Here is a 25,733-nt window from a genome sequence, read left to right as displayed (position 1 = left end):
TTGCTTGTTTCTGGAACCAACGAGGCAGATGATTCTGGGGAATAACAAATCAGTTGTGACGCCACCCTCAAAACATGTGCATAATCAGCCTCATTCTGCACATCACTTGACTTATGAAGGAGATATCTTCTTGCAATATGATTACTTCCAGGAAACATACTTTGTCTGCATCTGGTATGCATTAGATTTCATAAGGGCTGGTCCTCATATTTATCTTTTACTGTACCATGTGGCTTGAGTCCCTTGCTTCAGTCACCCTGTAGGATCCTCAGTGTGGGATGTCTTAAGGTGCCTCCAGACAGGAAGCTCCTAGTGCTAGCCAATCATTGGTCTTCTGCTGTAAGGAAAGGCAACTGACTGAGGTCTCATCCACACTTCCTTTTGCCTAGAGATTTCTTCCATTTGGTCCATGACTTCTAGGCACAGGTCTGAGAGGATTTTCTTTTGTCCTGCTGCTTTCCCAGGAAAACCTGCTGTTTACCACTGAATTGGAACAATGTCAATCCACAAAAAACCTGATTGATGTTTACTCTGATTCAGTGGTATACAGCGGGTTTTCCTGGGGAAAGCAGCAGAACAAAAACAAACAAACCTAGAAGTCATGGACCAAACAAAAGTGTAGATGAACCCTGACTTCCCATATTTCAGGGATATAGTGGCTTTTTTGTGGTTTATTCATCCTGCTGTTTTTCATCCACAGGATGGATAAAAGTATGTATGTAGGACAGGCACAATTCACTTGAACAACCATTTCCCCCGCTTTTAAAATCTAGCCTTTTCATCAATGATTTAATTTGCATTAAAGCACATGTTCATTCTAGTGCAATTGTGCTATTACTTTCAAAGCTAGTAAAAAATGTTTTGAAATGGAAAGTTCTATCAAACTATGTAAAGGAATGCAAAATGACATGACACCAAACGCAAGTATTGTTTATGATAACACTGGCCAGAATCTTGTAAAGAACATATTGCAAGATGTTGGAAACCTAATTAAATGGGCCTTCTAAGTGAACTCTTGGAACAATCAAATACTGTAAAACTAACAGCTGTGCTTAAGGAGAAAAAAGAGAGGAAGTTATTAATGGTTAGAGTTTGGTAGCTAAGAAGGAATTGGGGAACTTGGGACAAGAAGTAAACAAGTTAGTTACATTTTAAAACTTCCAATTAATTAATTAATTATCTATTTACAAGACATATATTCATTTTCTTTGTAATATTAGTATGGAAACCATTTATATTTATACAATTATAGGAATTTTTTAAATCAGTTTTATAATGACCCCTATAACTGTATTTCAGTTAAGCACTATTGTATGCATATCCTCATTTTAAAAAGAAATACAGATGGAAAAGCATTCTAGCACTAAATAGAACATAAATTTAAATGGTGTAAAGTGGCAATAGATTCCCTGGCACATATCATAACTAGAACTGTTAAACAGACAGAAGTGCTAAAGTAGTCCATACTTGCAGGGACGGCAGGGGCAGTGTCACTTAATGGACAGGAAATGGGCTGTTGTCTGAAGAGCCCCTCCCTCTGGGAAAAGGTGTAGTATGTGACAATTTGGCGTGGGGTGAGCCACGGAATGAGAGATGAGACTTTTTATGTGGACAGAAGGCAGATACGGTAAATACCTGAATATTTGTAAATTAACGGACTATGGAGTGTGAGTGCAAATCTTCAGTACTCTCATCTACAAGGAATAAATAGGATCTTATGGTGACTGTCCCCAAAACCTTCAACTGCTTGGGGAAGTGGAAGTAGACAATGAAACAACTCTATCATGCTACAGTTTGAGCTACAACTTGCATTTTCAGACTGTGGCATCTTAAATGACAATTAATAACCAAGTGACAGATACAAGCTCAATAGAAATGACTGGAAAGCAAAGAATGGGGGATGTTTCTATCAGTGTGGCAAAAACAACAACTCCAAACACCCCCAAACCTTATAGAATCTATGTAGGTTCATTCTAGCTTAGCCATATAGCATCAAAGTAACTACACCCTATACATATATATGTGTGTGTGTGTCTATTCCACACAGGGTTTAAAACAGGAAACTAGATATAGCCTCTTCAAAATATAGATATGTTCTGTGCATGGAGAGTTCACTAAAGCAGGTAAAAGATTAGAAGCCACAATAAACAGGAAGGGTGTCTACAAGCACATTATAGTCAAAGCAAAGCAGTCCATGGCAGTCATAGCTGCTGAGCTGCAAGAATGGAGTTGACTGGCATGCTGACCTTCCTCTTCTTCACTGGGCCACTTGCTTCCTCCTGGCCAAAAGCACTGTCCAGTCTCAATTTCTGCAAGAGTAATGGGAAAGATTGGTCCTTCAGTATATATTGTAATTCTAGGCACATCTGCCTCTCTAGAGTAGTGTATTTCAAACTGTGTACTATTCACTAAACTTTTCCCCATCAACTTTTCTGCTAAGGAATACTTGCAGGAAGATTGGTGGAACTGTAACATATTGCAGAATATTCCCAAATTGTGATCCACGGACCATCCGTGGTCTGCAAGCTTCATTCAGGTGGGCTGCAGCATATCTGCATTAATTATTAATATTGATTTTAAAATGTATTTTCATTCCTCCTGTTATTTCTTATTGTGTTACAGATTGAAATCTATGGAGCACAACTTGTAATATAATAAAATACAATATAAGAAATATAAGAAATAAGAGAAATACAATTAAAAATCATACAGGACATTACAATTGCTGCAACAGGAGAGAGAAAAACCATTAAGCAGTCTGTCTAGCTAGGTCTTGGTTGAGACTGTCACCTTGAAGAACATACTCAACATCCACATGCAACTGTACATTGACGGGGAACCTATCTAGTGGAAGAGAGAAGCGAGCCTGCTTCTCATGGAATCTTTTCAGACATTATGCATCTTTTCTTTGTGCTTCAGAAGAAATTCGATTCAGTTTGCATTTAAAAGGAAGCTTACCTAATTTGCACTATCAAAAACAATAAAGCAACTGAAACAAACCACCCTTTGAAATTTGTATGTCTTTGAATTTTGCAATGCAGCTCTCTGGCCATGCAATGTGTACAAAAATCCATATATTGGGAGAAAGTGTGCATATAAATGAATATGAGTGGAAATAACATACACAAATCTATTATATGCTGGGAAATTGCTTTGCAAAATTGTGTATATTGGGAAAAACTGTGTTTACTAGAAGCAATTTGCACTAAATTGCTGATTAATCTTCATGAGGATTAAAACAAAAATCACAAACTGATGTAGGAATATGGAGAACCAAATTTAAGAATGGAAAATGAGAAACTGGGAGAAACCAAAATTAACCCATCCCTACTTCTCATTGAGGAACCACTGATAAGCTTCTGTGGAACTCCAGGATTCACCAGAAGTACACAGTTTGAGTGCCACAGCACTAGAAGACTGTAGCCTTTTGAATGTGCTTCAATATCAAACAAAGGTAACACACAGTCACACCCAACTACCCTAATCAACATTCATGGCCCAAGGCCAACAGCCCATTTTCTGAATCTTCTTTAATTGTATTCATACATCAGATTGTGCCACAAAATATCCGTGTCCCAGGCTTAGCTTATTATATTTCATTGAAAACCATTTTGTTATAGGTCTTTTAATTGTATCCAGGTAGTGGGAAGGTTCAGAGCAGAGGGACAAGAATAGTACCGACTAGAGCATCCTTCATCAACCTAGTGCCCTCCAGATGTTATGGATTACAGCTTTCATCCTTGTTCCATCATGAGGCTATGTTCTATGGTCTATGTACCAAGAGAATGCTCTAACCATGGCTTCTAAGTGACACCACAGCATAGGAGCCAAGTCCTAGGGGCTGAGGTTCTTCACGCCCCAATAAAATATTTGACACCCCTCCCCCAAGTTGATGGGCATTGCCATTCAAATAGTGTGTGTGTGCACATCTTGTCATGTGATAGATTATGTAGGATGGGGCTTACCAGCCCCCCCCATTTTATTCAACTTGACACCCCTGCACCACAGCACTCTTTCATTGCAATTGGCTGCACTTCCTTGTTTCTGACCCTGAGGAAAGTTCCCTTCTCCACAGAATTATTTAATGATAGTGATGATTAATCATAATCATAAATGTAAAAACAAACATTTAATCTGTATAAATTATTTTTGGGCACGGAATAGCGATAAAGAAACTGTGACGCTTAAGATGCTGCTTTTCAACTCTCATCAGCCCCAGATAGCATGGCCAATGATCAGGGGTTGTGGAAGTTGTAATCCAACAATATCTAATGGGCCAGAGGTTCCATGTTCTGTGCACGGAGCAAATGCAGAAATTTCATTGGCTTTTTAGACACCCACAGATTGCACACAGCTCAAGGTATAGTTGATAAAACTTTGCACAGCCAGGTCTCACAGTGTACCTCTTTACTCTGTACACAGTGGCAGAACTGCAACCACAAGGACTGTGTTTCCTTTGCAGAAATGCTGCTTTTGAGGGCTCAAATGCTTTCTTCCAGCTGGTCTATAAATATTATTCTACCTTTTATAGAAGGGAGGAAACCTCAAATTGTTAGAAAGCAACCATTTCTAACCTAGGCCTAAGAGTAAATGCAGGAGTTGCCAGACAGAGGAGCATTTCCCACAGTTTTCTGTTACTTCTATTAATGCAGTGATCTCCTCAACCCCACATCATCAAAAAGGAGAAGTCCAGTCTTTGCACAGGGGACTGTCTTTAAAAAGTCTTCACTGAAGACTGGAGAAGTTAAGCACACAGGATTAAGCTGACTTCCCCACCACAGCCACCATCAAATGGCTGGGAATTTAAAATGCACGAATAGGGACTTCTGCTGTGGCTCATGCAGGGTTGGCCTGAGACCAAGACATTTTGATGCCTAAGGCAAAAACAGCAACTTTCCCCTACCCCATGCACATACACTAACTGAAATAGCTGACAGCACAAGTAAGTTCAAATGTAGAAGTTCTATTGAAGTGAATGGGAGAGACACTGGTGCAAACATGCCTTGTTGCAAAACTGAAGACAGATGTTTTGGGTCACATTCTATTGGGATGCTCTGACGTACAAGCTTCCTTTCAATAAAGCTTGTTCAGGAGAATGCCCATAGGTCAGATTTGTCTTGTCTTCCATTCTGTGGTCCTTACTCGTGCTCAGGGTCATAGGAAACTTATTCTGAACAAAATAAAAAAATTCTTTCCAGCAACACCTTAGAGACCAACTAAGTTTGTCATTGGTATGAGCTTTCGTGTGCCTGCACACTTCTTCAGATACACTGAAACAGAAATCACCAGATGCTTATATATAGTGAGAGGGTGGGGAGGGGTATTACTCCCTTCTTGTGGTGGGAGTGAGCTATCAGTCAGTCAATCACCCACTCCCACCACAAGGAGGGAGTAATACCCCTCCCCACCCTCTCACTATATATAAGCATCTGGTGACTTCTGTTTCAGTGTATCTGAAGAAGTGTGCATGCACACGAAAGCTCATATCAATGACAAAATTAGTTGGTCTCTAAGGTGTTGCTGGAAGGATTTTTTTTAATTTTGTTTCGACTACGTCAGACCAACACGGCTACCTACCTGTAACTGTCTTATTCTGAGTTAGACTTATTGTTCCACCTAGCTCAGTATTGTCAACAGAATGGCAACAGTTCTGAAGAGTTTCAGGCAGGAGTCTTTCCCAGCACTTCCTGGAGAGGCCAGGAATTAAACATGATCTACCCACCTAACCTTGCCTCATGCTCATACTATAGGCTCCAATTAATTAGATCAATTAGATGATATGACTAATATGGCCACCTTCTCCACACCAAAAGCAATGTACAGTAGAGCTTCTTTAGATTAAGAGTTCCATTTTACAAGACACTTCATTTAAGAGTGTCAATGCTGGTCAGTGGAAATGCTTGCGGGGAAATCATTTGACTGGTCCAGAAATGGCTGTGTAGTTCTCTTGGTGGAACTACAACTCCAGCAATCATCTGAAGGTACAGTTAAATCAGTTTTTAAAGAAAAATCATTTAACAAGAATCCAATTCAGCTCTCAGTTGGATCCTCATGAGCAAACGGGGCCCTCAGGCCTATCGCAGCTGCCTCAGCTTCATCAGAATATCACTCTTCTCTTCTTGGCCTGTCTCCCATCCTGTGATGGTACAGGTGGTTGAAGGATGGAGTAGACCTAATGCATGGCACTTTCCCATGCCTTTTAGTTAGGTGGTAAGTAATCCAACTGATTACTAATTTGCTCCCTCTAGTTCTTCTCCCATTACAGATTGCTTCAAAGGTCACTGCAACTGAGGAGAGGGTGTGGCAAGGAGTGAGGCTAGAGGCTGAACTTCAAGATTAGATGATGTAAGGGATAAATATGGTTGGTGGATATTTGGGTATTTATATAGTTTTATTTATTGTATCCTTCTTTTGTATTAATATGCTGTTCACTGTTGTGGAAGCCTTTGGGCCAAAAAGCAATACAGTATATAAATAAACCATAGCAAATAAATCATAATATTGGGAGAATGCCCCTTTAATTCGGCCCCATAATTTAACCAGGAGCACCAAATATAAACAAGCAGCCAGGTTAATTAATTGACTAGCACAAGAGTCCAAACTATTAGTAATTCCTGCCTCTCCTAGAACTTCTCAAATTCATACTCCTCCATCGTCTCCCAAGACAGATGGAAGCCAGCAACAAGATGAGTGAAAAGGAAACAGGGTTATGCCAGGGGAAACTTATGGTAGCCATGAATCTATTCATTCAAATATGTCATTTTTGTAATGTTTGAGGCCCAGGCCCAGGATCTTCCATAGTTTTTTGTTTTTTTATATAAAAAAAGCCTATATATACCTCTAGTTTTTACCAAATATGGTAAGGGAAAATATGAAAAGCAAGTGAATAGTAAAGCCACCCCTTTCTGTGAAATTCCTTCCATACTAGTATCTCCACTGTCATTTGAATGTGTGTGTATATCATTAGAAAAGTGACTCTGCAAGAAAGGCATTTTCATCTTTTTAAAGATCTGCTCCCTAGATAGCCCTTGTCTCAGGCAAACATCCTTTCTGCCCTTCCCTGGAATCACAACAGTGGAAGAGTTTCTGCTCCACCCTGTTGCTTCTTTGGGGCTTTCTTTGTCCTAGGAAAAGCAGTCCTTCTGCCAAGAGCAATGTTAAGGATGGAGGTATGTCTGAGAGTTCCTGCTGAAGGGGAGAGAGCTGCTTTCAGGGAAAGTCTGTCTGCCCCAATACTTCTTTAGGCACACTTTTAACATGCTGTGTGGAGCATGGATGGATAGATGGGGAAGAGCCAGTTGGTGGCTGGAGGGGGTGTGGGTCGGGACTGCCACATGTTCCTAGCAACAGCACTTGTTTGAGTGATCAGTAAATGTGATACCACTACAATGGGTGTGTCAGCTGGATGGCAGACACTATGGCTAAATGGAAGAGATTTAGAAGTAAAATACATTTAGGTCACCCAGAGCAACTTAATAATCCATTCCATTGTAACAATTTTCATAGGGGTAGTCTGATACTACTCATGTATCTGTACAGGCATATGTGAAACCGTATCGAACATGCATGTTCATGGAACTATTATTGTGGGGATCATTACTGGAGAAGTGTGCATGCCACAGATGTTATTGAAATGGACACTATTATTTTTTAAAATACCAGTTGAAATCCTGCTTATTTAAGGGAGTTAGCAAAGACCAACAAATGTAAGAAAAGGTCCTGCTTACAAGCATCTGGCTGGGCACTATGAGAACAGAATGCTAGATTAGATGGGCCATTAGCCAGCTCCAGCAGACAGTCTCTTTTTATGTTCTTAATCTAAATGAATACCAGTATATGTTTATTTACAAAAAATGGCAAGCATAAGTAAAACATAAAGATAAAATAGCAGGGAGGTTAGTGAATACAATCTACTGAGGTTACCCAAATCTATATTGCCTGGATCATTAGCTTAAAAGTTCCTATTAGAAATAGAGAGATAGAATGAGATATGTCATTATGGAATATGAGTGGGGACTCAGAAACCCAGACAAGCTATTGGGAAACTGAAATCCACCAAGAAGGGGAAAATTTCACATGCAAATGATGTGGGTTCGGATCTGACATAAACTGATCTGTGTCTGAACTGAGGGAGATCAGTGGAACAAAAGAAGGTAGAGAGAAGTGAGCGGGTACATGCAATAGTTTTAATGGAATTTACAAGCTGCATTACAGCTAATGTGTGCAACAGCATCCCAGCCCTTTTCTGGAATGAGTGCTTAGAGCAGAGAACTGGCAAAGGTGGGTGGGTTGATTAACATTTTATTTGCTCACCATTTCATAATTCCTCCCTCAAAGCTGCTTTCCTTAGCACAGGGTTCCAAACACACATTATCCTTGCAAATGGACACTTTGAATCTCATAGGAGAGGAAGTTATTTGGGCATGAAATGGGTGAGATTTAGAGTAAAGAAATGGTGGACACAGAAAGGATTAATCAGCCTTCCCTTCTATTTCTAAATTTTCCCCTTTGGAACTGACTTTAACTTTTTAAAAGAGAACCTTGGAACACCCTTAAATGCATTAGCACAGGGATGGGAAATCTGTGGCCCTCCTGTTGTCTCCCATCTGCTCCAGCCAAAGTTGCCAATATATAGGAATAGTCTGAGGTGGTGCGATCAACACCTGGAGGACCACAGGTTCCCATCTCCCTATTAGTTAGCTCTTGAGCAAAGTACTTCAGCTTAATTTGGCTGTATACCGGGCTACGGTAAGTAAAGGAGAGTCAGCTACAAAATGAGATCACCCTAATACATTCTTTGATCTTTCTTGCCTAGTTTTACTGCACTTTCTTACCCACAATGTTATATTCAAATTTTTGTAGTCTGGTTTTCTTTGTGAGCCTGATTCCACTAAAGTATGTGCTAACCATTTATTTGGCTTGCCTACTTCCTAGTGAGACAATGGGAAGGGAAAGTCCCTGTGGTATGTGGAACAGAATGAATGAATCATTCACAAAGTAATGGCATTTTGAGATCAGTGTACTGCTTTTGTCTAGCAACCTGGTGTTCTTTTTCCCTGAAGTAGTCCACATGATCTTGCCTGTAGTCAATAGAGTCTCTGAAAAATGGGAGTCCATTTCCCCATTGATAAATTTGCCAATGAAAATGGTTATTTATTTATGCTAGAAATTAATTACTGTGGTGACAAAAAGTAGAGGGAAGAATGTGCCCCATCTATTCCTTGAGAGTAGAGTGCCCAGTACTAACGTGTTCTACTTTAATACAAGTCATCAAATTTGCAGCATGCATGAATCATGCCATTTTAATGAGGGCCACTATCCACGGTGTGTGTTCAATGAGTCAGCACTTTCAGACTGCTGAGTAAAGGAAGTGCAAAATTGTATCCTTCCTATTTTTTCATACAAGAGACAAGGGCTGACGTGAACATGCCCTAAACTTACTCAATGATTACTTCAGACAAAATGTCATGTCATCATTTCAAAATATACCACATACACTGAGTCAGTAGCCTCGTGGGTCAAAGTTCGGACACCATTACAGGGCGCCAAACTTTCAGTTTTTAAATATATTACAGTATGTATATTTTTCTCCTGTGCTGCCACTGAGACTTTCTGCCTCAAGCACTGAAATGTTTTGGGCTGACACAGGGTTAATGAGCATTTTTTACTCTATGAAGCCAAACCCTCTAGCAGTACCCTTGTCCTCCTCAGCTTTCTTTTAAAAAACATTGCAAGATGTTCATAGAAGCACTGGAGTATATTTTTCCTTACATAAGTTTCTATTATCACCTTCATCTGGCTATGCATTACTGTGTGCTGTACATTGCAAACAGTTACACAGCACTTTTGTGGTGTTCAGAGTCTGTACACACTTATTTCAGAAATCCTTTCCTGTAAGACAGGCCAGTCTTACCACTCTAATCTTGCAGGCAGGCGACTGAGGCTGCAATCCTAAGGGGTTGTGTGTGTGTGTGTACATCCTGACAGAACCAACACAACTACCTGTACTGCTGTTTTAAGGAATGTCAGCATTGATTCCAAGCATTCCCTAAAAGCTGAAAACAAACATTAAGTTCTCATCTAATGTTGGCACCATCATGTGGCACTGGGGATTGGTTAGAGGTGTGGCCTAATGCTAGAAGGTCTAGCTGTTTCAGATGAATCACAATTTGGGTTTTTTGCTTTTTAGGTGATATTCCGTTGTGCACTATTGCAAAATATTTTCCAAACTTCCTGGACTCCTACTGAAAATGCAGATACATTGGCTTTAGGTGGTGCCAGCAAAGACAGTAAGCCACATTCTCCAGCTTCAGGTGTCACTTCAGGGTGCAAAGGGAACAATTGATTTCTACATGGTACATGAAGACTTACTGAAGTGTTGGTCCAAGTTAGGGGTAGAGGAACATTTGTATACCACTTCAGGCAGAAAAATGCCTTGAACTGGCACTGGTTGTCAGAGAATCAGCTATTGTTAATCATATTTACAATGTAGTGATGCTCACCCGATGAGGTGCTTTTTCTGCTCCTTTTACACCAGTCTTTCTAGATGTTTCTGAAATAATAATAATAATAATAATAATAATTTATTATTTATACCCCGCCCATCTGGCCGGGTTCCCCCAGCCACTCTGGGCGGCTTCCAACAAAACAGAAATTCTAAAATACAGAAATCCATCAAACATTAAAATACAGAAATCCATCAAACATTAAAAGCTTCCCTAAACAGGGCTGCCTTGAGATGCCTTCTAAAGGTCTGGTAATTGTTGTTCTCTTTGACCTCTAGTGGGAGGGCATTCCACAGGGTGGGTGCCACTACCGAGAAGGTATATATATAAACATTATGCTATTTCAGGTAGACATCTTTTAAAAAATACTCTATTATTTAAATATACACCTTTAAAAAACAAAAAGATTTTGATAAACACAAATTTACAATACAGACAAATCACTGAATACAAAGGAGCTAAATAAGGAAAATGAAAATGCATCTCTTTTAATTAGTTGGACACCAGATCAGTCATAAGAACATAATCCCTACTGCATAAGACCAAATGCCTATCTCTATCCATGTGTTCTACAGTAGCTAACTAAGCATCTATGGGAAGGCCCCAAGTAGTAGCCCTCCTCCACTATTCTTCCTAGTGATTGGTATTTAGAGCCATGGTACTTCTGATCCTGTAAGTAGAATAGCTATCATAACCAGAAGCCATTGGTAGTCTTAACCTCCAGCAAATAGAGGCAAACACTGGGACAGCATAAAATTGTAATACAACAGACCCACAACTTATGACGGAGTTACGTTCTGGGAATAGCGCATGAAGTCAAAATCCCATACTGTATAGTCAAAACACATTGAGTTCCACCTTGAACTAAACAGCTCCTGGCTAGCTTCCGGTACCTGCAGAGATAAACTCCCGACTATCACAGGCCCTAGAAAGAGCCCTTGGTAATACCAGAAAGCACTATTTCAAAGGGGGGGGCACTTCACTTGGCAAGCATGAGACTGGGCCTTTTGGTGGTGGCCCCATCCCTATGATATGCTCTTCTGTGTGATGTACGCATAGTTCCTTGCCTGACTATGAACAGGCCTTAAGTGCCTGGCTATTTCTGATGTTTATAGTTGCTATTAACTGATTGCTGGACTCATATTTGATAGTTATCATTTTAATCATTACTAGTATTTTTTTATATATAGCTTTATATTCTATAAATTACTTTGAGAAGGTTATCACTGTTAAAGGTGGCACAAAAATATTTCAAATGAATAAAGAAATACCTGCTCCCTTTTGATTAAAATATAAACTGTTTTTGCCTTCTGAATCTGCATTCCCTTCATGCATCCTCTTTTTGTCCAACTTCATGCCATCAACTTGAAGGTTCTGTAAAACAATTTACAGCACATGGATTCTTTTTCATTCAGTTCAGTAGAGGGAAGAGTTATCTGCATGTTCATGACTAACTCTGCTAATTAGTTAATTATTTCGCAAACAATAATATGTGATTTTGATTTATTATTCCACTGATTAAATTTGGAGCTTCCTATGTTCCTTTCTATACAACCCTGGTGGTTTGTTGCTGCTGTCTTTTTTTGTTTCTTGTTTTAAAAAAAAAACCTATCAAACATCTGGATATGCCCTTAGAAATAACTTCTTGAGCATAAGGACTGTTCAGCAGTCCACCACCCTGCCTGTGAAACAACCTGCCCTGAAGAAAGCCTGAATAGATATTGTGCAGTGGATGCTTTAATAATAGGATGTCTTCTTTCAGCAGCATGGTCAAACACAACCACCATTCAATCCCTTTTAAATCTAGAATTTTAAGTAGTAGTAATAGTAATAATAATAATAATTTTATTATTTATATTATTTATACTCCACCCATCTGGCTGGGTTTCCCCAGCCACTCAGGGAGGCTTACAGCACATAAAAATTGTAAAACATCAGACATTAAAAATTTCCCTATACAGGGCTGCCCCCCTACTACAACACATACAACAATGGATTCAGGAAAATGATATCGTGTATAACCTATTCCTTTACTTTAGTGTTGCCTTCCTCTTCTTCCTCATCGCAGTCTAGCCCCTGATGGGAGATCTCAGTGGAACCATTCTCCTCAACCAGATTGCTCTCCAGCAACCCCATCCGTTTGCTCTCTGCTGTTACTCTCACTTTCATAATGTGGAACCCAGTGGAGACTGACCCGACTTTGAGGTTCACTGGGTCACCATCAAAAATCAGGCAATCAGAGATGTTGCCTTCCTTAAAGCCAGGGGGTTGGTAATCATTGGGTGTGACTGCAAAGGAAAAACATATGAAATCCTGTGCTGCACAGCCTGAAGCAAAAGGAAAAGCAGTCCCCAGAGCAAGAAGCTAGGCTAGGCAGCTGAAGAAAACAGAAGAAACAACAACCATGGCAAGTTCATTAGATATTGTACTCCATGTCATTTCGTGCATCTTTAGTTTATTTATTATTTATGTGAAAGAATTGATTGTAAAACAAAACCCCTGCAAAGTGGTTTACGAAAAGAATAAAACAATGAAATTATCGAAATGAATTGTTTGTTTCAACATTTTTTGTTTGTTTGTTATTTACAGTGGTACCTTGGGTTACAGACGCTTCAGGTTACAGACTCCGCTAACCGAGATATAGTACCTCGGGTTAAGAACTTTGCTTCAGGATGAGAACAGAAATCATGTGGCGGCGCGGCAGCAGCAATAGGCCTCATTACCTAAAGTGGTACCTCAAATTAAGAACAGTTTCAGGTTAAGAATGAACCTCAAAAACGAATTAAGTTCTTAACCCAAGGTACCACTGTATAGCATTTTAACACCGCTTTTCAGTAAAAAAAAGTTCCCAGAATGACAGAATTGTCAACTTGGAATGAACTCAAAGGGTCATCTAGTGAGTCCAACTTCTTACTATGCTGGAATCTCAATTAAAGCATCCCATCCAACCTCTGCTTTAAAACCTTCAAGGAAGGAGAGCCCACTCCCTCCTGAGGGAGGTGAACAGCTCTTACTGTCAGAAAGTTATTCCTGATGTTTAGTCGGAATCTCCTTTCTTGTAACTGGAACCCGTTGGTTCAGGTCCTAGCCTCCAGAGCAGGAGGAAACAAGCTTGCTTCCTCTTCCATGTGACAGCATTTTATATATTTGAAACCAGCCATTTGAACCCATTTGGTTTTTTTCACCTAGTAAAGGTAAAGGGGCCCCTGACCATCAGGTCCAGTTGTGTCCGACTCTGGGGTTGCGGCGCTCATCTCGCTCTATAGGCCAAGGGAGCCGGCATTTGTCCGCAGACAGCTTCCGGGTCATGTGGCCAGCATGACAAAGCTGCTTCTGGCGAACCAGAGCAGCGCACGGAAACGCCGTTTACCTTCCCGCCAGAGCGGTCCCTATTTATCTACTTGCACTTTGATGTGCTTTCGAACTGCTAGGTGGGCAGGAGCTGGGTGGTGCTCTAGAGGTGCTCTGACCAAGGCAGAATAGAGCAGGACTATTACTTCCCTTAATTGGGATACTATACTCTGTTGATGCAGCCTAGGTTTCTTTGCTGCTGCATCACACTGTTGACTCAGGTTTGTTGTCTACGAAGACCCCTAGATCTTTTTCACATGTACTACTATCAAGCCAGGTGTCTCCCATCTTATGTTTGTGCAGCTGTTTGTCCAACCTAAAACCTTACATTTGTCATTATTGAAATTCATTTTATTAGTTTTGGCCCACTTCTCCAATCTGTTAAGTTCATCTTGAATCCTGATTCTGTCTTCTGTGGCATTGGCTACCCCTCCCAGTTTGTTTGGATGAGCATAACAATACCTTCATCCAAGTCATTTATAAAGATCTTAAACAAGAACAGAACCCTGTGGACAGACCCCTGTGGTCCCCAACTTGACAAGGAACCACTTAGGTATGTAGCTGTTCTCACATGACCCCTCCATTCCTTCCTGCTGCCCACCTTGACAACCAATTTGCCTTCAGGCTGCAAACTCTGACATACATTTTGATAGCAGTTCCCCAATTTCCTTGGTTATGTGCTAGTCCTGAGAATTAAATTAGGGGAAGCCAAGAAAGGTGGAGTCTCATCACCTACCATCATTGTAGTAGAACAGTTTCATGGTCAATGTAATGTCATTAGGCAGCGGTCCAAGATTCTGCATTAAGACATACAGTTTGCGGATCAGCAAGATGCTGGCTTGCTTAATTTCCTCACCGTTCCCTCCATTTGTAAAGTTCCCTTGACTGTCACGACTGAAACAATAAAGAAGTCAAAGTCTGCTCCAAATCATATGGCTCAACATTAAGGCATAAAACAAACTTAAAAAGTAGATACACTCAACAGGTGTCAAGAAACAGTTTACTGAATGAGGAACTGAAATCCAATATAATCCTATAAACTACTGCACCAGAAAATAGATGTGCAGAATCAGATGCAAGGGACACTACTTCCTATGCAATACCAGCACAATGCATAGTTGTGTACTGACAACATGGGAAGCTGACATGTGCTGTGTCAAACCACTGGTCCCATTGGCAGGAGTCTTTCCCAAACCTTTGGGCCTTTTGCATGGAAAGCATGTGCTCTGCTACTGAACTTTGGTCCTTCCGCCAACTTATAAGCCAACCCCCTAGGAGTCTGAACCCACAGGAGCATGAGCCAGTTGCAAGATGATGCGCCATTGATAGTTATGGACAGTTCTGCTCTCATGAATAACTGCTCGTGTGAATAGTTGCATGAGCAATGTGACATGAAAGCCTTGAACACACACAAGATTCCAAATCTAATTGCATCTGTTGGGAAATCTTTAACAATGTGTCCGTTTCATGGAATCGGAGCAATGATCTTACATGAGTTCACAGTAGTCATATAATTTCACATGATAAATTATTTGTGGGAGCGAACAACCTATGGAACATTAGAACTGACTCTGAAGTGTTCTGTGTTCTGTGTAATCATACCTTCCATAATGAGTGGAGGACACATGCAAATAGGGCCAAGGACAGGACAAGAGGTATGTGCCATCTGAAGACACTTCAGCTATCACAGATCTACTTACAACAAAGCAACTTGAAACATGTACAGTGATATGCTGCTGCAGCCTCTTCTGATAAGATTGCAGATTGAGTTGCCAGACTTAGGATAACACTGTACCGTGTTTCTCCAAAAATAAGACACCATCTTATATTTATTTTTCCTCAAAAAACAAACAAACAAAAAACCACTATGGCTTATTTCCAGGGGATGTCTATTATTTTTTTCCTCCTTCTCCTGCCGCGGCCGGCATTGCTGCTGCGCCTATCACTATGGCTTATTTTTGGGGTATGGCTTATATTCCTTGAATGCTTAAAAATCCTGCTACGGCTTATTTTATGGCTAAGTCTTATTTTCGGAGAAACAGGGTAGTTACACCAATGCAAGCCAGTGTGTACCTTTTGGCTATAGCATCTAACCATTCTACAGGATTTGGACATCAATCTCACAGCAACAGCAGATGCCAAAATAGCAAAATGATTTTCAGTCGCAAAAGTAACCACTGCCACTTATGCCCCACTAGCAAATATAGAATACCCACTGACACATTTTACAGTAAGGATATAAAAGGGCTGCAGAGTCTTTTCACCACTATAATCAAGATAAATAGGAAAGACGGATTTGCAGTGGGGTACTGCCTGGAATTACAACATTTGTCATTAACACATGAATTGACATTATGACTGTGGAAAGGGCACAGCTCCAAAATTAAAAATGGTTATGAATACTCATTTGTTCAGCATTTGTATCTATGAATCCGATCTAAGAAATAAGGAACCAATTTCAGAAACAATTAGATTGCCACTGGAGAGTATGTGCTCATCCTTCTAAGAAAGATTTAATTAAAGCAAGCTGAACAGGTTTATTTCAGCACCTCTAAACCTGTAACCCAGATCTTGACATCTAGCTCCAGTTCACACAGTGAGAAGACTAGGTGCAAAGTGAGTGGTGAGATATCCAAGAGGATAATTGAAAGTGCCAAATCACATTAACATTCTTTTTTCACCATGGAGGTACATCATGAGTACCTTGTGAAGTGGCTTATCAAAGAAAATCTGAATTCTAGGTTGTACAGGGTATTTTAACTAGATGGTACTGTATATGATGTTGTAGAACTGTTGATTTGTGCCACCTGGTGGCAGTGGTGGGGAAAGCACCATCTGACAGGAAAGTGTGCAATTTGGAGTCCAGTTTCCATAATACATCTCAGTTCACCTGTCAAATCAGAAGATGGCCTGAGGGCCTGAGTCCACTCACTATTGTCTCTGTCTGATCCTGATCTTGCCCTGAAGCAAGTCCCACTGTATTTAATATGATTTACTCCTTAGGAGGTGGACACATGATTGCACCCTTAATACTGTAAAGAGGAATCTTATAGTTATCTAGTTCACAGGCTTGCTGTAGGAGACATGCAATAATAGACTGCAAAGTAGTTTGCATGTGAAAAGGCACTACACAGTAAACAAAAAACAAACAAACAAAACTGTCTGCATAACAGCAGCTTTCTCAAATTAAACACTTCAAGGCAGGGATAGGGAACCAAATGCAGCCCTCCAGGCCTCTGTCCAGCCCTCAGGACTCTCCTCAGACCATGCCCTTCACTGCCCCTCCTCTAGAGCTTTTGCCTGGTTCTGGGTTGTCCTTGAATAATGCTTCTTGCTTACCTGGATGGAGGATGGAGAGAAGCGTAGAAACCCCTGTCCGTTAGGTCCAGTCATGGACGACTCTAGGGTTGCAGTGCTCATCTCGCTTTACTGACCGAGGGAGCCGGCGTACAGCTTCCAGGTCATGTGGCCAACATGACTAAGCTGCTTCTGGCGAACCAGAGCAGTGCAAGGAAACACCGTTTACCTTCCCGCTGGAGCGGTACCTATTTATCTACTTGCACTTGACGTGCTTTCGAACTGCTAGGTGGGTAGGAGCTGGGACCACAGCGACACCCGCATCCCACCTGACTGCTGGATAGCCTTCTAAAAAAAAAATAGACCCTGCTCCTTTTGGCTTCTGGCCCTGCCTAGGCCTAGGACTGCCATGTGGCCCCTGGAAGGTTTCCCATGAAGGAGTGTTGGCCACAAGCTGAAAAGGGTTTCCCATCCCTGTTTTAAGGCAAGCATCTCTCTCATTGTATTTGCCCAAGAAATTAAATGATGAAGTGTTTACCTATCAAAGTCCATCTGAGGTCCACTCCTTGAATACTTGAACTTGAACCGGTAAAATTCTGTCATGTGCTGGAGATTGAAAAGCAAACAGCAAGACCAATTGTAACTTGCTACTGTAACAAATAGACTTTTGACCATCATGGGATGTTCTAGCCATATAATAATTCCCACATGAGATCTCCTTAGATTAAAGCACATGAGCTATCTGTTGACATTTTCCTCCCTTCTTCAAGTCGATTGCTTTGTCCTTAGATATCATTACTGTGTTGCAATGGCACTTGATGCCATTACACGGAAAACTTTATGTTTGTCCTATAAAATGTTATTTTATCCATACACGGACCATTTATTACATTACTTTGGCTCTAATTAGCTGGAACATTTAGTACTCCATGTACAATGGTGCTAGCCTAAATCATCTGTCATGCTAAGAGAAACTGTGTATGGAAAAAGCCAACAGTTGAAGGAGGGCAGAAAACGTATGAAATTGCTTGCTTTTACTGAAATAAGCATAAATGGGTTCACTAACCCAGCGTGGGAGATGCTGTGATTATACTCAAATGTGTATTGGTTTAATTCACATCAAGCCTTCTCATTAGGATGATCAAGACAGCTAACAAAATGAAACTGCACAAAGCAATTACAGTACAATGAACAAAAATGATACCAAAAAAATCAAATAAAACATAATAATAATTCAGGATAAAAACTGCAAGCTGGTTTTGACACCTCCCTCTTCTGCTGACTGTGGATGTTCTAAACCCAACCATAATGGCAAAAGGAGGGCTTGTTGCCAGACACTTCCTTCAGCTGCTGACAGATCCAATGGGCAATTGGAAACTGAAGTACGGTAAGACACATGGCTTCAGCTTAGTCCCGATGATGATTGTAGATCTTAGAAATGATTGTCTAGGAGTGCCTTTGCTGGTTTTCTTTTTAAAAAATAAAGATTTGTCCTCTCTCTATTTAGCAAAGGAAAGAGCTTTAGCTCACCAGCTTTGCATGCAAATGGTCCCAGGTTCAATCTTCAGCATCTCAAAGCAGGTCTGGAAATATCCCTCTCTGGAACCCCGGAGAGCAGCTGCCACTCATTGTAGATAAAGCTGAACTGGCTGGACCAATGGCCTGACTCAGTATAACACAGGAAGCTATGTCCCAAGCATGCATGTGTTGGTGGTGGAAACTGAGAATCTGGCTAACTTGAACATAAAGCATAATTTCTGCCTACTTGATTTTTTACTTTCTCTTACCTCAGGTTCTTTAGGGTTGGTATAGATCTGTTTTAAGAAAGCAGACTGAGTTAGCATTGAATTTTCATAGTAAAAATAAAGCAAGTACAATTCTGTTTGATCACAGGTAGACTATAAATCTCACTGCAGGAATTTCTTTTACTCATCTTTCCTGGATCTGTAATTAGTCATACAAACTGTGAAACTGTGAGATGTGTATATAAATATCTGTCTTGCAAAACTTTCCATAACCCCAGCTCTCATTCAGGGAATTAATAAAGCAGCAGCACCCACATAGATACCTGTAGTCAGTTCACCAAACCACCCAATATTCTAGACTTCTAATTTTAATAGATTTTAATAAAGCCAACAGATTTTAATACACATTTCCCTGTGGAAATTTCAATCATAATATCTCAGAGTAGCAACTGCAGAAACATGGGACCTCTTCTGACATAATTTTTAGTGCACATTCATGATTACTTGTTCTCTTGATGCTATTGGGGCAGTCACACATGATCCCACTTTCAATACTGTTTGTGCCTTCCAATCAGTGCAAGATCCCATAACTTGCTATATTTTTTATACGTACAAATGTTCTGGTTTATTCTTGTTCTTTCGTTGCTCTGCCCCTCCAGACAGAAATAATATGGTAGCATTGGGGAAGTATCTCAGAATAAACTAAAGCAGAATAAATCCACCACTAATGCACTATTATTGTGTTAAGAACATGATGCAGAATGCACCTGCCATAAAACACTAGTCTGGAGAGGTCCATTAGGGCAATGAGACTGGTTTTTACTTGTCTATCAAAAGCGAGCGTAACAGCCACAATAGTCTACCATGCAAAGTGAAAAAACTGCCCTCTCCTGGACACTACTTAATGGGGACAGTCAAAACTAAATGAACAACAGGCTGCAAGAAGAATAAGCTTTTATAACCAATCATTTCAGCTATTTGCAAAGCGTGGTGTTTGGAGCTTGCTGTTCAGGGGGTGGGGGACTGTCAGCCCCCATAGACCTTTCGATCCAGCCCCCAAGCAATCTCCAGGCCACACTCCTCTCTGCGTCTTCTTGGAGTGTTTCTGCATGGCTGGAATGTGTCTTTGAACTCTGATAATGCTCCCTGCTTGTCTGGATGGAGAGATGTGTGGTGTGTGTGTGTGTATAAAGCTGACTTTTGTATGACCGGAACGTAGCCTATGGTACAAAAGTAAGAGTCCTATCAATTTCTCTGCCCACACACTGAAGAAGTGTGCATGCACACGAAAGCTCATACCAATGACAAACTTAGTTGGTCTCTAAGGTATTCCTGGAAGGAATTTTTTATTTTGTTTTGACTATGTCAGACCGACACAGCTACCTACCAGTACTTGTAACTAGAACTCTGCCCACATTGCCACTGATCCCCACCCATCACTGTCATGCTGCCCCCAGGAGGTTGTCCATGATGTGGCCCTTAGGTTGATAAGGGCTTCTTATCCTTTGCAACATGGGGAAGAGTAGAGTACAAACTCTCACTCTTGTGGGGAAAAACCAGGGTGGTGAAAAAGACCCTCTTCATCCCTCCAAATTCCAACAGCAAATCTATTATGTATCTGAAGAAGTGTGCATGCACACAAAAGCTCATACCAATGACAAACTTAGTTGGTCTCTAAGGTGCTACTGGAAGGATTTTTGTTTGTTTGTTTCAACTACGTCAGACCAACACGGCTAACTACCTGTAACTATTATGTATTGATATTTATTTATTTATTTATTTATTGTTGTTGTTGTTGTTGTTCTTATTAGCAACAAAATCTACAATAAACTCAGTATCTGTGATTAAACATTAGTCTCCTTGTGTTTACTGTGTCAATAGAAAATAAAGAAATCCTACATTTAACAAACTTGTTGGCTATGATTTATCAGCTGTACGAGGGCTGCTGCCCCTCCTGCATGAGGCAAGGTGAGGTGACCGCCTCAGGTGGCAGGATCCACAGGAGCCTCCATGGAACGCATCACCTGCTGCTGCGTTTGGAGGTCAGACCATCTGCTTCCCCAATGCTGCCTCTGTAGAGCAGGCATAGGCAAACTCGGCCCTCCAGATGTTTTGGGACTACAACTCCCATCATCCCTGACCACTGGTACTGTTAGGTAGGGATGATGGGAGTTGTAGTCCCAAAACATCTGGAGGGCTGAGTTTGCCTATGCTTGCTGTAGAGGCTTTTGACCCATAGGAGGCCCCACCCTTGTTCCCAGTGTAGATCTTCACTCAACCTTTCTTCCCTGGCTGAGGGTGGGGTTGTGGGGGACATACTATTTTGTGGTTCACCTCAGGTGCCAAAATGTATTGGGCTGGCCCGGAGCTGTACAGTGAACTGTAGTTTAATGAAATAACTAAAAACTTCTAATAAAGAATTTTCAGCACTTTCACCAAACTACAATACCCAGAGACTTGGGGCAGGTAGAGACTGGTGCAAACTGAACAGGTATTAAACCTTATAAAAAGATGTAGATGTGTAAAGATAGCACTTGTAAACATATTCAAACAAGTTAGAGATTGCGGAGTGTACATCACAGTGGGAAGTAATACTTGAGGAAAGTGTCAAGATATTGAGGTAAAATACATTGTTGAAATATCTTAATCTTTGCCCAAGGCAGGTCAGGCCAAATTAATGTTTATTCTTTCCAAACAGAAGAAGAGGAAATCCTCTGTGAATTGATTTCATGTGCTACTTACTGTCAAAACAGCCATATGTAGCTGGGGGGAAAAAAAGAACTATCAAAAATCAGCATTTCATTTTAAAACGTCCCCATCATTTCTTCCCTTAAACTGCTACTATTTCCAATAGCTCAGGACTGAGGGGGCTTTTTTTTTACTTGGGTGTGTTGTGGTATCTTGGCGACTGAACAATGCAACTTTTCAAGTCTAAATTGTTTACTCAAAGAAATATCTCAGATGCCATTTTACACGTGTTTTAACATTGCAAAAATTGTCTTTACTGTAAATAGCAGTTGCTGAGAAGGACTTATCAGAAATGAGACTACAGCATATGGGGTGGGGGTGTTAAACTTACCCTCCTGAGCTGTGGTCCTGATGCAAATCTCCATCCCAAAGGATGGGGGAGAGAGACTTCTCACTGGTGCCAATACTGTACAGTCTTTTCCCCACTTAGAGTGGTAGATGGAATTGCAAGAAACATAACTGACATCTTGTGGCCAATTGGATTAATTACACATAAAACGGTAGCTTTAGGTTTATATTCCTTTTGCTAGTTGCGCCCACCTGTATAAATCTTATAAAATCAGTTTCTGTACCACATGCAACTGAAAAAGGTAATCTTAACCCAGTGCTTGATATATCTCAACTACTTTCATAGGGCCAAATTAGATCTGCCGACTTCTTTTTACCTTTGAAGTGGTTGTGGGGGATTTTAGTTTTGATGAATGCAGGTGCGGGGTAATGGATTGTTTAACACTTCCCCCTGTGCTAAAACACACACACACACACACACACACACACACACACACACACACACACACACCCTCTTTTCAGTGCCCAGAGAAAGAGGGAAATGGGTACTTGTATTGTGCCTGATCCCCAATGTACACCAAATAAGGAGGCAAATGAGGGTGAGTTGGGTCATGATTTCACATTCTTAGCATAATTTCATCTACTTATGTGAAAAGGAAAATGTGTTGTAGTTATTTTTAGAATCTCTATTATAGTCAATAGGGATGAAACAGATTTTCAGATTTAACATCAGACCTGGACCTGAATAACAAATCAAATCAGAATGACACAGAACAGATCCAAAAGAGATTGGTTTGCTTCTAAATGCTACAAATACAGATGCAAATAGAACCTTGTAATTGCTGTGCACCTCTCTTAAATATTTTCCCCGCACCTCTCCTCTGATCAAAATATTTTCCCCGCACTTATTGTGAATGCTTTAAGGTTAAAAAAAATGTCAGGAGATCCTGCAGAGTGTTTGGCTTGGCCATTGATATATAGCAAAAGAACTAGCATTATAACTTAAAAAAATAAGCAACCAAAGTAACAAGCACTAAACAAAGAAAAGTACCTAGGACAGCTATCTTTTTCTTTAAATGGTGCTTTGACAACTGCTTTTGCAAATGTGACTTTTCCTGTCAGTGAATCTCCCTCTTTAGAGAAAAACTGCATCCGTTCAACATCTGCATATCAAGCAGCAGTTTTGGACTGGGATAATTATCATAACATCATATGGTCATCTATTTTTTAAATTAACTACACACACACACACACACACACACACACACACACACACATCATGAGTCTGGTTCAAACTTACTTATTGAATTACTGACTATCAGGCACAACATGCAGAATAGTCTGCAAATTGATTTGATTCATGGACATCTCCATATTTACTCCAGTTGCAGACATGGCATAAGCAAACCTTACAGCTCTAGAGGAACAGTTTTCTTTGGTCAAGACAATTCATTCAAGGCAAGAGGTGAAGAGCAGTCAATTTTGCAGTGAGGTTTCCCTACGTTCTGTAACTTTGTGGTGAAATCTCATGATATTTAAAACACGGTTTAATATAAATGAAATAAAAACTTACATAGTTATTTTCCAGCGCATCAAAGCACCCTTGAATCCTGCTGGAGCAGATATATTAATGAATGAACATTCATCCAAATACTGTATATATAAAGTGATAACATTCTTAGTTGCCAAATGGAGTTTAGAGCTCATAGCAAACAATATGAAGGAATGCTCTGGAATGTAAAACCTGTGCCCAGTTAATCAATAGTAAGGATTATATAAATATCTGGTTTTTGTAGCAACCTTGGTGGGGGGTGTATGTACAGAGTTTGTGTAGAGCCAGGCATCTGCTACAATCAATATCCACTATGGTATCTTCTTGATCATTTGGGATTTCTGTTTCTTACCACTTGACTATCTGGAGTGAACCCTGGCAGCTTTTATCTTCTCGAAGAATTTTTAGGGACATGTCTGGAGGAAGAAAAATAATGCAGTTAACTGGTGTTTATCAAGTTGATTTCCAGGTACCAAATATTGGCTGCTTCCGGACAGGTGGCTTCAAGTTCAAACTAACTGCTCTTCCATTGGAATTCGGAAGTATTGTGCTTTTCCTATGTGTACATCTCACTATATTTGCAAAGAGAGAAACAAAGATAAAGACAAAGACAGAGAGAGCAGCTTCAAATTCACATTAAACTTCAATGTAAGGTAAAGGTAAAGGACCCCTGGATGGTTAAGTGCAGTCGAAGGTGACTATGGGGTTGCAGTGCTCATCTTGCTTTCAGGCCGAGGAAGTCGGCGTTTGTCCACAGACAGCTTTCCAGGTCATGTGGCCAGCATGACTAAACTGCTTCTGGCGCAACGGGACACCGTGATGGAAACCAGAGCACACGGAAACACTGTTTACCTTCCCACCACAGTGGTATCTATTTACTGTATCTACTTGCACCGGTGTGCTTTCGAACTGCTAGGTTGGCAGGAGCTGGGACAGAGCAAGGGGAGTTCATGTGGATTCGAACCGCCAACCTTCCAATCAGCAAGCCCAAGAGGCTCAGTGGTTTAGACCACAGCGCCACCCGCGTCCCTAAACTTCATTGTGGATAAGCCTGACATGTAATAACTCAAGAGCTCAATGAAACAAAAGAGACAAAGGCAGCAAAAGTTACCATCTAAATAGCGGGTTCCATAAGAGCTTTCTGGGAAGAGCCCTCGGAGGTAAGTTATGCAGGAGATTGAAACTGCTAGCAGCCTTTTCACCAAAACCATAGACTGCTGCTCAGTGGCAACTCGGTTTGGAAACAGAGCCGTTTCCTGAAAATGATGAAAACATATTTCCTATTTGCTTTAGAAGACAAATGAATAAATTGGAGGTCTACATTTTCTTCTTAAAATAATACTACAGGTATGCTTTTTACCTTCAAAGTTTTGGGCTTCTGCCCAGAATGCAAGAGTTGAGCAGTAGCCATATTCGTTCAGTTAACTGTTTTCCATGGAGTGTTGGACCTACAGGAAGACAGATATGCCTATGATAAGAAAGAGTTACTTCTAGGCAACCAGGGATTTCAATTTTCAGCTGTTCCCTGGCTGCCCCAATTTTAGACTCCAAATGATTACCATAAGTATGGCAGGCTAGCAAAAGTTTTTGAGGACTGTTAAGCTTTGGAGGTTGATTTTCAAGATTGACCTACGCACTATTCAACAGCGATGGCTTACCTGATTGTGTGTAATAGTTTTAGCTGCCCTTTATTCACGTGTCACTGATTAAAATAATTGCATTTATAATTTGGTCGGCACCTTTCATCCATGTTATTCAAGACAATGAATAATGTTATTTCCCTCTTCTCCTACCTCATTCCCGGTTACACACATACTTGGAATGCAGAAAGGCCTCAACTTCAATTTAATAAAAAGGACTCAGATGGCAGGCTAGAGAAAGACCTTTGCCTTAAACTAGGACAGAAGTAGGGAGACTAATGGTCTATGTGACTCAGGATAAGTACAAAGTTAATGAGTGTGACACACAGGGATAGTGAACAGCATAAAGCTTCACTTCTTACTGAGAATCACATTTTCTGAGTATTGAAAATTGGTTCAGTTACTGCTTTGAACCATAATAATATAAAGAACTAGCTGGCCCTGCCACGCGTTGCTGTGGCTCAGTCTGTTAAATGGAGCCTCAGTCCCCCTTCAGACTACCCCCACACCTTCAGAGTCCCCCTCTTTTACGCGTGTAATATTTACACAGGCGCATCCTTGTGACTCCCCCCCCCCGTCCCAACCCATGACCTATCCCGCCCCCTCC

The 25,733-nt window shown here is 40.7% G+C and overlaps 1 protein-coding gene across 1 annotated transcript; it reads right to left on the bottom strand.

Moving 5' to 3' along the window:
• Positions 1–910: 910 nt before the first annotated feature.
• HORMAD2 (HORMA domain containing 2) lies at positions 911–24,979 on the bottom strand. Its single transcript, XM_035099291.2, has 12 exons — positions 24,847–24,979; positions 24,598–24,742; positions 23,839–23,902; positions 23,508–23,544; positions 21,641–21,661; positions 18,941–18,967; positions 17,692–17,759; positions 14,593–14,750; positions 12,540–12,793; positions 11,777–11,879; positions 10,503–10,552; positions 911–2,309 (listed from the first exon to the last, which is right to left on the bottom strand). Exons 1-12 carry the CDS (start codon positions 24,895–24,897, stop codon positions 2,202–2,204), a joined length of 1,086 nt encoding a protein of 361 aa, XP_034955182.2. The 5' UTR covers positions 24,898–24,979; the 3' UTR covers positions 911–2,201.
• Between the last annotated feature and the right edge of the window lie 754 nt (positions 24,980–25,733).

This window comes from Zootoca vivipara, chromosome 16 (assembly GCF_965207765.1).
Source record: "Zootoca vivipara chromosome 16, rZooViv2.hap1.1, whole genome shotgun sequence".
NCBI classification, from domain to species: Eukaryota; Metazoa; Chordata; class Lepidosauria; order Squamata; family Lacertidae; genus Zootoca; species Zootoca vivipara.
This window is presented reverse-complemented; position numbering and strand designations above follow the sequence as displayed.